At 39.2% G+C, this 12861-nt stretch overlaps 2 protein-coding genes across 2 annotated transcripts; one reads left to right on the plus strand and one right to left on the minus strand.

Moving 5' to 3' along the window:
• Positions 1–3472: 3472 nt before the first annotated feature.
• Positions 3473–11253, plus strand: LOC127258094 (zinc finger CCCH domain-containing protein 44). The gene is made up of 11 exons (XM_051284743.1): positions 3473–4061; positions 4206–4285; positions 4756–4943; positions 5775–6858; positions 6991–7118; positions 7551–7610; positions 7694–7744; positions 7858–7928; positions 8243–8427; positions 8528–8599; positions 8690–11253. The coding sequence occupies exons 1-11, from the start codon at positions 3697–3699 to the stop codon at positions 10894–10896; spliced, it is 4491 nt and encodes a 1496-aa protein (XP_051140700.1). The 5' UTR covers positions 3473–3696; the 3' UTR covers positions 10897–11253.
• Positions 11254–11335: 82 nt separating this feature from the next.
• Positions 11336–12847, minus strand: LOC127258103 (transcription factor MAMYB). The gene is made up of 2 exons (XM_051284756.1): positions 11646–12847; positions 11336–11572 (listed from the first exon to the last, which is right to left on the minus strand). Exon 1 carries the CDS (start codon positions 12691–12693, stop codon positions 11683–11685), a length of 1011 nt encoding a protein of 336 aa, XP_051140713.1. The 5' UTR covers positions 12694–12847; the 3' UTR covers positions 11336–11572; positions 11646–11682.
• Between the last annotated feature and the right edge of the window lie 14 nt (positions 12848–12861).

Below are 12861 nucleotides of genomic sequence, written 5' to 3' on the forward strand. Positions count from 1 at the left end.
AACAAACACAACCTTAACTAAACACACCTTAAAATATCAAACTCTCGAAATAAAATGAAACAATAATAACCAAGGGATATGACAATAGGAGTGGCAAAACATAAATGTCTCCCATAAATAAATGTACGTCACATATTAATTATTTGTGTAATAGTATTTAATTTACTTATCTATTTGTATATAAATTGATCAGCCGGCGTCTGAGGCTAAATGTGTGTTCGCGCTCCTTCTTTCTTTGTCGGTATCTCAAAGAAAATGGGAGCGTGCACATCCAAGTCGCACATGTTGAAGAACGTCGATGCCGACGACAGCGATAGTTCCTCTCTGCCACCGGCACCGGAGCTTCAACGCTGCTCACTTCCAGAACAGCACCCGCAGGTATTATAATACTTCCTCCGTCCACAAACTAATGTCCTATTTTTCTATTTGGGACATCGAATAACTATTGTCCTATTTTCACTTTTAAATACAAATTTTACATTTTTACATTTCGTTCATTTATTACTTTTAATCTCTAGCAAATTTATCAATTAATAACAAAAAAACAATCACCTAAAAAATCATGCAAATATACTTTAAGACAACAGTAATTTTGACGGAGGGAGTAATATTTATGGTAATTTATAAATTTATTTTTTTATTATTATTTTAAACAAAAATTGACATTATTCACTTGACATATTTTTAATAAAATACGTTATTTTCTCTCACACATTTTAGGTAGATTTATAAAAAAAATTATTTGATGTAATTTTATTAAATTACAATGTATAGAATGAAGAAAAATACGAAGAACAAGAGCAGAAGACAGCCCCAGCACCAGAGGAAGAAAAAGAGTTGGAGTTGCCGTGTGGATTATTCGTAAAGAACGATGTCTATATGATGATTCATCATTCTGTTACGTATTGAAATAAATATATTAATTGTTTTTTTTTCTTTTTTTTATGTTTCGTGTTTTTAACATTATATAGTTTTATAGTTTTTAATAAAAATGTATTAATTTTATATGCAAAATATCATATTTAATTGAAAATTAGAAAATAAAAATAAAAATAATGTAGATAAAGCAAAACCAACTCATCGAGGATAAAATTAAGAATGACATCGGGGTTGTCTTCGGATCCGACTATTTGAATTTTGAATAGTGTATTATTTGAATTTAAATTTCATTTTAAATTATTTATTTTAATGGATTGCTACTAGAGGATTTTGATACTCAATAACATATTCCAACAGAACTAAATTGAATCTAATTTTGACAATTATTTGTATATATGTGTAGAAAAGCGAAAATAAGATCCGATTCTAAATTGTTCTAATTAGTCAATTTTATGAGAGAGGATTTGTAATTTGGTTTTAGGTTTTTTTTAGTTTATACAATTCATTGTTTTTTTTTTTTATATATATATACAAATATACTATTTTTATATAAAATATTATATCAAATCTATTCTCACTTTTTTTTTTTTTATTGTCATTCAAATTTATTCACATTTCATTTTTTTTAGTAAAAAAATACCACTTTTCTTTACACAAAAAAATAAATTTTATTTTTACGTATTTTTCTTAAAATTTGTATCCGGTCAAATGAGCACATAATTAGACGACGGAGGGAGTATATAATTACTTTTTAAATAAAAAAAATATATAATTTCAATCTCGAAGATTTTGAATTTTTGTTACATAGTAGGTTAGATATAATATTTTTTAAAATGAAACATTGAATCTGTTATTTTAATTTTCCATATATGTTTGATATCAATTTCTTACTTTTCTCTCGAGGATGTGTAGTTTAAACGATTGAGTTTTCCTTTGACATGCTTGAGGTTAGAATTTCAATTCTTATGATGATCTATTTTTTTAATTTAAAGCAATAAACTTTCATATGCTCCTGTCTTATGACAATGAGTACATTTTATATTTCAATGTCTAAATTTCGATCTAAATTTATTGTTATTGTTTCTTTTATTGGACCTTCTCTAACAACTAGACGTTTTTCAACATTATTTTTATCCAGTGATATTTCTGTCTATTTGTTCTTTAAATTTAAAAACAGACTCAATATTTTGATAAGATGAATTATTTTTAATAAATGGTCATGCATGTCATAAAACAATTTAAAAGATTGAGATACAAATCACAGAAACAGAGGTTACTTTATCCTCCTCATATATCTTAGTATCAATATTGTCTAAACATAATAATCGAATCAACGTTGTCAAGATGAAAGAGCAATAGGGTATCTTCTGTCGTTCAAAACATACAGAGGCTTTGCTTCCTATAAAGTTATTTCTTATTGAATTTCTTCATTCATAAAACCTTCAACTTATCCCACATTATTTGGACAAAGTCTTTGTGACAATCTCTTGCAAAATTTCATAGAGAAATTTAAAATAATATTAAAATAAGTGTTTTTTTTTTTTTTTATCAAACTCCAAATTTTAAATTTTCAGGGCAACATTTTAAATCAAAATGGCCTTCTTTTTGAAATGTCTCATTTTGAAGTTGATATTTCTTATTATAAAGGCTTTGATATTAATTAAGAATATAACCTAGATAAATTATTTTTTAAAAATCTTAACAGTGGCAGAAAGAACAAAAATTTAAACATATAAACTTTATATATATTCCTCAGTCCGGAATATTTATACCACTTTCATTAGGTATGAATATTAAAAATAAAAATATATTAACATAAATATGAGGGGTGTGTTTTTCTTTTTTCTTTTTTTTTTTTTGAAGAACACATTTTCTAAAAACATATTTTTCTAAAAAAATTATATTTATTATTTTTATATAATTTACACAATTTTTTATATAAAAAAATATCTATTTAAATTATTTCACTAAATAAACAAATCCAAGATATGGAAAACATAAAATTAGAATATTATAAAAAATAATATTTAAGAAATTACTTAAAAAGATAATGATAAATTAGTAATTATTTATTAAAATATAGATACTAAATTATTTTATAAATTTGACTGATAATTAGAAAAATAGAAACTAATATGATTAGAATGGAATACTTTTTACTATGCAGGTTTTTTACTGCTGTACTAATTTATAGTAAATTCGAAAATCCACAACAAATTCAGGGAACATAAAAAGTTGAGTCGAAGACAAGCCCCAAAATTTGACCACCAAGCACGTGCTCGGGACCCACAGCCATAGCAGGGCCGCTGCAAGATCCGGGACCCGAAATCCACCACGAACATGGAACATTGAGGTCCGGGACCAATGACGAATCAAAGTACGTCAATGTGTTGACTGACTGTGCCTGCGTGTAATAGCTCGGTGGGGTGTGGGGTTGGTTCCTTCCATTCGAATTCCCACTTCGTGCCGAAAGATAATAATGGAAGAAATAAAGGAGTAATTTCGCCATTACAGCTGGGGAGAAACTGGAAAGGAGGCCACACTGAGTCCACCCACCCCTGACCCAACTCCTCAGGCGCCCCCGCCCCCCCCCCCCCCCCCCCACGCCCCTATTTTACTCCCTCCACCGTCCAATTCGCGTTTTTGCAGATTTTTTTAATTTTGTGCAGTCGAATTATGTGGATGGATTACGAACAGGATGCTGCGCGATCGCTGATTGTACGATTGGGATTTGGATTGGATGGGAATTATCGTTATTGTTGCTGCAGGGATTGAGGATCTTCTCCTAGGGTTTCGTTTTGGGGGTTTTTGCTTTTAATGGAGAATATCGAGACTTTGTTAGCCGCCGTAGCTCAGACGCAGGGCTTCGATGATGATCCTGTCGCCGCTCCCGCGCCGCCGTCGTCGGAGAATTCCGATTCGAGAGGCGCGGTTCGACCGATTGGTGAGGGTTCTGTAAATGCTCAACCGCCTGCGGCGGTTGCTCCCCCTCCGCCCCCGATTGCGGCTTCGGAGCAGGTGATCGGCGCTGGGGAGAAGAGAAAGAGAGGACGGCCGCCGAAGGGACAGGTTGCGGTGGCGAGGACTCCGCCGCCGAAGCGGAAGAAGCTGGAGGAGGAAGAGGAGGAGGATGTTTGCTTCCTTTGCTTTGATGGAGGTTCTCTTGTGCTCTGCGATCGAAAGTGAGTTTTCTCAGCTGAATCCTGAGCAAGTTTGTCCTTAATTTTACTTTCCTGGTTTGGATTTGTTGAAGATGATGATGAAGAAGATGATCACATTGTAATACTCTATGGTGTCTCTATTGAATTTTCCTTGTGAATGCTTAGGGGTTGTCCGAAGGCTTATCATCCGGCGTGTATCAAACGAGAGGAATCATTTTTTAAATCGAAAGCTAAGTGGAATTGCGGTACGTCGCCCTTTTTGTCTGCACCGATCGAATTTACAGCTTCGTATAGAGTCAAATTTCATATGCATTGATTTAGAGAGCTATATTTGACAAAGGTACAGCAGAGGATTTTAGGTCAGATGTTCGATGGTGGTTTATCAGTGAATTGATGAATTTTCTTGATTGAATGTGTAGTTTCCCTTTTTGTTTTCAACGATCGAATATAAAACTTCATTTAGAGTCAAATTTCAAATACTCAAGTTTAGATACTCAATTCGTATCATGATATTGCATTGATTTGGAGGATGATATTCGGAAATGGTACAGCAGAGGGTATTACGTCAGATGTTCGATGGTGGTTTATCAGTGAATTGTTGAATTTGCTTGGTTGAATGTGTACATTCCCTTTGTTGTTGCGATTTTGTTTTGCATTTATTAGTTATGGTTTCTGTCGGCATGGTTTGTGTTACGTATGATTCTGTAAATTTCAGGCTGGCATATATGTAGCGTGTGTCGGAAGGCATCTCATTACATGTGTTACACTTGCACCTATTCATTGTGCAAGGGGTGTACAAAGAATCAAGATTACGTGAGCGTTAGAGGGAACAAAGGATTTTGCTCGATGTGCATGAAAATGGTCATGCTGATCGAAAATAAGGACCAAGCCAACAATGAGCCGGTATGCAAGTACTTACTTTGCTTGTTAATTTGGGTCCGTTGCTCTCAAATTTTTTCTGTTCATTTGTTATGTTTATGAATTTTTCTTTAGCTCGTCTCCTTTTGTTTTTATTCACTCAATTTTTTCATGTGCATGATTAGTACTCAAAGTTGGGAAATATCTTCTTGGAGTTAACTATTTTGTGAATTCTTCTTGAATTATATGTTTGTATGTAAGACAAATGATCAATTCAATGCTTAGGGCTGGTTTTATTATATTTTCCTGTTTCGATTATTGAATGTGAAGTTCTCATTTATCGTCTTTTTTGATTAATCTGGAATCGTAGTGATCACTATATACTCATTTATTATAGATACACACGACAAAATGATATTTCTTTTGTGACACGTGGGTATGGTGAGAGCGAAGGAGATGACGTGACGAGAAATCTTTGCTTTAAACGGATTATATATTAATGTTCTGAAAATTGCACTACAATGATTTAATAGGCAAAAATAAAACATACCCTATATACCCTATACACAAGTCAATATGATATTTCTTTTGTGACATGTGGCATGGTGAGAGTGAAGGAGACGATGTGTCGAGGAATCTTTGCTTTAAACCGATTATATACTAATGTTATGTAAATTACACAGATTATTTAATAGGTGAAAGTAAGCATACCCTATATGTATATATACATGTGTCTAATGTGGAAATTGTGAGACTTTATTATATGAATATTCGGCTTTTTTGGACGAAAAGGTGCAACACATTTATATCATCTTCTTGTTTGCCGAATATGTATGGAATCTTTTATTCTGATTCTATTGGGATCAATTAATGCAGGTCCAAGTAGATTTCGACGACAAACTTAGCTGGGAGTATCTTTTCAAGGTTTATTGGGTAATCTTGAAAGAAAAGCTATCGTTGACTCTCAATGAGCTCACTCAAGCTAAATCTCCCTGGAAAGGGGTCGCTGATGTACCATGGAAACCGCAGTTAAATAATGTTCCTCACACTGCATTCGATGGCAAAGTTTCTAATTCATCCACAAATACAGAACATCTGACGTCGAATACTCCCCATGCTGAGACTAATTTGCCGCAGAATGATGAGCTAAGGCCAACACCATCAGGCATTAATAATATTGTGGATAAGGTGCATTCCAATAACGGGGAAAGTGGGCCGAGGTGTAATAATGACACATCAAAACCGGACATGGACAAAGCCAATGATGAGACAGGGTTCAAGAAGGATGAAGACAAAATGAGGATCGTTGATGACAATAGCAAGAAAGGCATTTGTGATAATACAGACACCAAAGAGCCCGACAAGACAGGAACCGAAAAGTGTACTGAATGGGCATCTAAAGACCTTTTGGAGTTTGTTGCCTTCTTGAGGAATGGCGATACGTCAGCTATGTCACCATTTGATGTCCAAAGGTTATTGCTTGACTACATAAAGAGGAACAATCTCCGGGACCCTCGTCAGAAGAGTCAAATTATATGTGACCAAAGGCTCAAGAATTTATTCTTGAAACCGAGGGTCGGTCACATTGAAATGTTAAAGCTTCTCGAGTTTCACTTCCCCATGACTGAGGGTTCTCAGGATAATAATTTAATTCCGGCTGGATTTGTTGCAACTGCTCCGGAAATTCAAGGAAGTTCGAACACTTTCCCAAGCTCAATGAATAGTAGAAAGCGAAAGACAAGAAAGAGGAATGAAGAGAGAGTTCCTCAGAATAATTTAAATGAATATGCTGCGATTGATGTCCATAACATTAGTTTGATCTATTTGCGACGGCACATAATGGAGAATCTTCTTCAAGATCAGGAGAGCTTCGGCAAAAGGGTTATTGGATCGATTGTGAGAATTAGAACATCAAGTAATGATCAGAAGCAAGATATTTACAGGCTCGTCCAAGTTGTAGGTATAGATCATATATCTTATTATTTTTCTCGTATTCTTTAGCTTCTTCGCCTTTTATCTCTTGATATGTAACTTTAACTACTACACACACTACATACATATCATGATTCCATTCAAATAATTTATAATGCAGGAACAACTAAGGCTCCTGAGCCCTACAAACTTGGAGAAAGGACGGCACTTGTCATGCTTGAAATTTTGAATTTGTACAAGAAAGAGGTGGTGTCCATCGATGCCATTTCTAATCAAGAGTTCACCGAGGTAAATATAGATGCGTCATTTGTCAGCTTCTCACGAAACTCGGGAAAGTTTCCATAGTATCTTTAGCCTTTGTGATTTTCTCGTGCCCGTGATTGATTCTCTGTTTCTTCTTCGATTTTTTCCTCAATTCTTGTTCAACTCTTATCAATTGGTTCTTGCTTTAGGATTAAAGATTTAGAAGAATAACTTATTTGACAGACGAGGTCAACGATTTGGCTTCAAATTTTTACGTGCTGTCAAGTTTATTTACTCAGGTTTCTTGAGTTTCGATGTCTTCTGTGTGAATGAAAGAGATTAGTCGTTAGGTATTTTACAAATACATTCAACGAATGCCAATCTGTGATACTGACATATAGCTGCCTGATTTGATAAAAGACTAATGTGAAACAATTTTCTTTGTTTTTGCACATACTGACCTATTTTGGTATTCAGGAAGAGTGCAGACGATTACGACAAAGCATGAGGTGTGGGCTTGTGAAGCTACTTACTATTGTAAGTGTTCTTTGTATTGTTCTTAATATACTTATTTTATAAATTGCAATAGCATTTTACTGGTCGCTTATACTTAATTGTAGGGCGAACTGCAAAAAATAGCTTTGACGCTTCGACCAGTGAAGATTAAAGATGTGAGTTTGTTGCTTCTTATTTCGTTGAGTGGAATTAATGACTCAAAACCATTATGTTTATATTTGCTGTAGATCCTTCTGCTTCTGATATTCTATCCCGTCTTTCTTTGTAGTGGTTAGAAGCAGAGATATTGCGGCTAAATCACCTTCGAGATAGAGCAAGTGAGAACGGGCGTAAGAAAGAATATCCTTTGTTTGTATTCAACTATTTTCGAGTCTCTAAGGTGAAGTTGTGCTCTTAGTGTAGTCGTGCCTACATATAATACTATCTGAATAATATATTTCTATAGCTAAACCTTTTTAACTGATGAGTTGCCAGTCGTAAAATGTGATTTTTGAGGATTGAATCCTATATCTATCGAAAGATTTGCTTGAGCAAAGAGCTACAGGTCTGTATCTGTGTTCTAAAGCTGAAATAAGATCGAGTATATAGTTATTTACTTTCTCTTAAGCTCACGTGATTCGGCGCTTCTTTTTGAGTTCTTTGACTCTTTCCACGCTTAGAGAATATGTAGACAGATTAGAGCTACTGAAATCACCGGGTGAGCAACAGCGTAGGATTTCGGAGCTTCCACAGATACATGCTGACCCGAAAATGTGCCCTAGTTATGAATCAGAAGAAGAAGAAGTAGAAGTAGACGATGACAAGCCGGCAGCTAAAAGAGGCAGAAAAAGTCGAAAAGGTAATTTTTGGTATTCCAGAATCCGATATCGATTTATTGCTTATTTTGGTTATTGCTGTTTTCTTTAAGGATCTTTACTGATTCTGCACTCGCCGTGCAGCTGTATCTGTGAGACCAAGCTACTCGTCATTTTCTCAAAATGGAAGAAATCCCGCTTCTCTTAACAAGAAAGGTGAGTTTCAAGATAAAAGGCATTGCAGGTTTTCAGTCAACATTATTATCTGGCTATTTAATCCCCGAAAGTACGCTACATCTGATTCAGGTGCAAAGGAGCCCCCCATTGCAATGCGGGCGAAAAAAGATGCAAATGGCGCGCATACGTCCGATAAGCCCGCGATTGAAGTGAATATTACTAACTTAAAAGCCGGTGGTAAGAATGACCAAGATGTACAACAAAGGACGGGATTGGAGACTTCGACTACAACTGCCTCTGTAGAACACTCGCCGGCTAATAATATTGAAACCGAGAAACTCTGGCATTATCGTGATCCTAACGGTAAGATTCAAGGGCCGTTTTCGATGCTTCAGTTGCGGAAATGGAACAGAACTGGTCTATTTCCACCTGATATGAGGATATGGACGAATCACGAGCAGTACGACTCGCTACTTCTCATGGATGCCCTGATTGGGCATCTCCACGGAGCATCCGAGCCGTCATGTAAACAGCCTTCAGGATCGCCGGAAAATAATACTGCCGGAGGAGTTGGCAAAACTAAGATCTCGGACTGGAATAGCCAACAGAGCAAACAATCAGAAGCAGCCGGCGGTAATAATGTGGGCGATGTGTCCGACAACATTTCTGGAATTGCGAAGGAGAATGCGGACGACCCCTCTTGGCCGCAATGCTGGGATTTACTTAACGACAGAAATTCTACTGCTGAAGAACGTAACCGGGGACAAACAGACGTTCCTCTGGCAGTGCAGGTTCTGGAGAGCAACGAGCTGAACTGTGGAACACAGAATGGCGAAAAGAATGAGCTTCAGAATCAAGGGAATAGTGAGAACCAAACGGCGCAACCGAATGAAGAAAACTTGAAATCTCTGAATATTGATTTGAGTTCGACGCTTATGGAGACAGAAGCCATTGTCGCACCAGTTTCAGACGCTCCAGATGTTGAGAAACGGGTTTTGGATGTAGATATAGATATCGCCGGTCTGCACAGTCCTACGCCAGAAAATGCCGAGAATCAGGCGTTGGTTTCGGGTATTTTGGAGCTGCTAAGCCCTACGCCGAGGTCGGACAATGTGGATGCAGCAACTGAGGCGAAGCAGCCCGATTTGCAGTCCGAATTTTTGAATATTACGGTTCCAGATTCGGGACCTAGTTGGGGTGTCGCATCGAGTCTAGTTGCCGGTGGCGTCGATCTTCCGGACGTAGCTAATGAATGGTGCGGATATTCGCCGACGCCTATAAAGCAGCCGGCTATCAATGAATGGGATTCGGGTCTTGCCTCCGTGTCGTCGTTGAAACCCGAGATCACGAACGAGTACACCGCGACATCGATTTCGGATGGCCACCAGCTTTCTCAAGCTCTGCCGCCTGATCCTGCGTCAAATATGTCGAATTGGCGGGAACTTCTTGATGAGCCGATTGTGTTCGACGCACTGGGCGAGGAACTGATATCGGACTTGTTTGCGGAAGTTGACGCGAGGGAGTCGCAAGGCACGGTGCATTCGCCTAATACGGCCATAAAATTGGCGAGGGATTTTCTCGAAGACGATTGCTTTAGCTCGATCGAGGATTTCAATCCAACCCCCAACGCTCAGAGATGCGTCGGCGGGGGCGGCAATGCTTCGGGCTCGACCGGGGAGATGCAGATGACTTCCCAGTCATCGTGCAATCCCATCGAGATGTTCGACACCTTCGATTCCTTCCGGAAGTCGAGCGTAAACTCTTCGGCGAGCAGCGAGGGCGAGACGAACGCACAAGTCTATTCAGGCGACGCAGGATCGGAATTCCATCCTCCGCCGAACATCAATCCCGGTCACGACATGATAGGGCATGCCGTGACGACGGCGACCAGCAGCGGGTCTGCGGATCCTATGGACCCGGGGTGGGCGGGTACGGTGCAAGGTAACATTAATCTCGTGACCGTGCAGGGCAACGTGAATCTCGTCTTGGGGGGTCCGACGCAGGGAATGGCAAATCTCGGATGGGGGGCGAGCCCGGGAACGGCGTGGGCGAACCCGAGCATGAACCATAGTCCGAGAAACATGAGCTTGCCGTGGGACGGGGTTCAGCAGCAGCGGAAGTACGGCGGCGGCGGCGGAGAAAGGTACACGAGCCCCCGAGGAGGGTACCAAAGCGGCGATGTCGGGTTCGGGAGGGGGAGACCGCCGAGAGGGCGGCAGCCGTACAATGGGGGAGGATTTTCGCGGCCGCTGCCGAAAGGGCAACGGGTGTGTAAATTTTACGAGAGGGGTCTTTGCAAAAAAGGCGCGTTTTGCGACTTCTTGCACCCGTCGTGATGGGTGATGGGTCGGGTTCGTTCGTATTTGTTCGGGTTGAATTGTCTGTCTACTAAAAGTTTGGAGGTGATTCTTTTTTGTCGTTGGTTGATTCGTTTGATCGATCGAATGCATCCATCGATGTTGTAAGATTAATTGCGGTAGCGATGAAGGGATATATATATTATAAATGTACGTAGAGATGTAGATTTGTTGTATGAAGATGTGATGTGATTTGGACAGTTAGGTGAGTTCATACTAGGAAGGAATTAATTAAGGTCACTATAAATAATTGATTGATGTTTCTTTTGTTTTCTTTTCTTTTCTTGGTGTTTTTCCCATGTATTTTATTAGTACTAAAGGTATGTTTCTTTTGTTCGAGTTGGGATGTTTTGTTTAAAAACGATATGATTTTTCCATGAAACGCAGTGTCTAAATAGTCGAAACATGCATTTTGAAATTAAAAGAAACAAACCCCTAAGTTTTTATTGCTATAAACTATCGGCAACAAAGTTGAATCGAGCACATTGTTCGTTATCTAAACAACATTTAATCAAGCACACCATATGTTACCTATCAAGGACAAATGCCACCGAAAACACGGCTGTATTCATTACCTTCGAGCAGGAAAGCCACTAGAAAAGAGATAACAATGGCTGGTTAGATTCGATTTGATTCACTGAATGCAAATCAAAACCTGCAATCAATAGAGACAAACAATCAGCGACAAATAAACATATTTGACGATCAACAGAGGCAGCCTTAAGTACCCTCGTATACATTTCATTTCTGAAAGTGTTCATTTGCCTACGAAGATTGCCCTGACGAAGTCTTCGAACTTCGGTAACCTTTCTTCAGCTCTGTCACTCTCCTCATGCAGGATGATTTTGTCTTCCCCGGAACTGAAGCCGCGATTTTCTCCCACCGCATTGTCACATCTTTCGGGAATGTCTTGAGTGCATTCAGCAATGCCAAATCCTCAGCACTGCTCCATCCGATCTCCTTCTTCCCTGCTTCCGAATTCGAATTCTGGTTTGGACTGCTGGTTTCGGGGTTCATCTCATTCCCTGATTCGTCGAGAACGCGTTTATCGACAGGCTTTCGATCCTTCAAGAACTTCTTGAAAGAATCCTGATGATCACTCATCTTTCTCTCACCAATTTCTTTAGCTTTTGATATAATGGTGTCCACGTTGAATTTCCCCTTGAAACCCTCGGCTATGGCTTCCCATCGCCCTGGCTTCCCTACAGGATGCTTTGCCATGAACTTCCTCAACAACTCATCATCCGCTTCACTCCATTCACTTTCCTCCTCGAATTTCGTCGCGATCGGTGCTTTACTTGATCTTTTCGACTCGTTAATGGCGGAATCAACATTAGCTCCGTCGATAATCGTTAATTTCTCTGAAAAACCCTCGGAATCGTCCGAAACCTTCTTCCTAGTCTTCGTCGATCTTCTAGCCGATTTCTCGGTAGATTCGATTGAATTGCTAGGGCTTTCCTCCTCGAGCGGCGGACCGAGGCCGACGCGGACGTCCCCGGCGGTGAGCGACGGCGGCGCAAAGGGACCGACAAGGAGAGACAATGCGAGCCACAAGAGGATGGATTTCATCGGCTCGGAATTCAAATAAACGAAGGCGATTGCGATAAGAACGAGCGAAATCGAAACCGAAACGATGAAGGAGGGCTTGCGGACAGATGATAGCAACGAAGAAGCAACAGCAGAGTGAGGATCGCGATCTGTACCTGTGGATTGCGGCGACTGCTTGGATTGGAATAGAAACCTCGGCCGGCTCTCGTATTCGTCCAGAAACTCCATGATCGGATCTCGATGGACCTCGACTGACTCTACTGGTATCTTCTTCAATTTTCCCCCTTTCTGCCAAACCCTGTGCTGATAATTGGCCAGATCCGGGACCTGAGGTCCCGGAATGAGCCACCGGTCAAATACCAGTCCACGTGGATATATAAATATTAACCATTCATT

This window comes from Andrographis paniculata, unplaced genomic scaffold, assembly GCF_009805555.1.
Source record: "Andrographis paniculata isolate CXL003 unplaced genomic scaffold, ASM980555v1 Contig59END, whole genome shotgun sequence".
In the NCBI taxonomy this organism is placed as follows: domain Eukaryota; kingdom Viridiplantae; phylum Streptophyta; class Magnoliopsida; order Lamiales; family Acanthaceae; genus Andrographis; species Andrographis paniculata.

Bases quoted from the DNA above. Each gene is read 5' to 3' on its own strand.
- LOC127258094 (XM_051284743.1), top strand. From the start codon at position 3,697: ATGGAGAATATCGAGACTTTGTTAGCCGCCGTAGCTCAGACGCAGGGC. The intron at 4,286-4,755 runs GTACGTCGCCCT...TGTAAATTTCAG, and splicing joins GAAAGCTAAGTGGAATTGCG to GCTGGCATATATGTAGCGTG. The intron at 8,428-8,527 runs GTAATTTTTGGT...CTCGCCGTGCAG, and splicing joins AGGCAGAAAAAGTCGAAAAG to CTGTATCTGTGAGACCAAGC.
- LOC127258103 (XM_051284756.1), bottom strand. From the start codon at position 12,693: ATGGAGTTTCTGGACGAATACGAGAGCCGGCCGAGGTTTCTATTCCAA.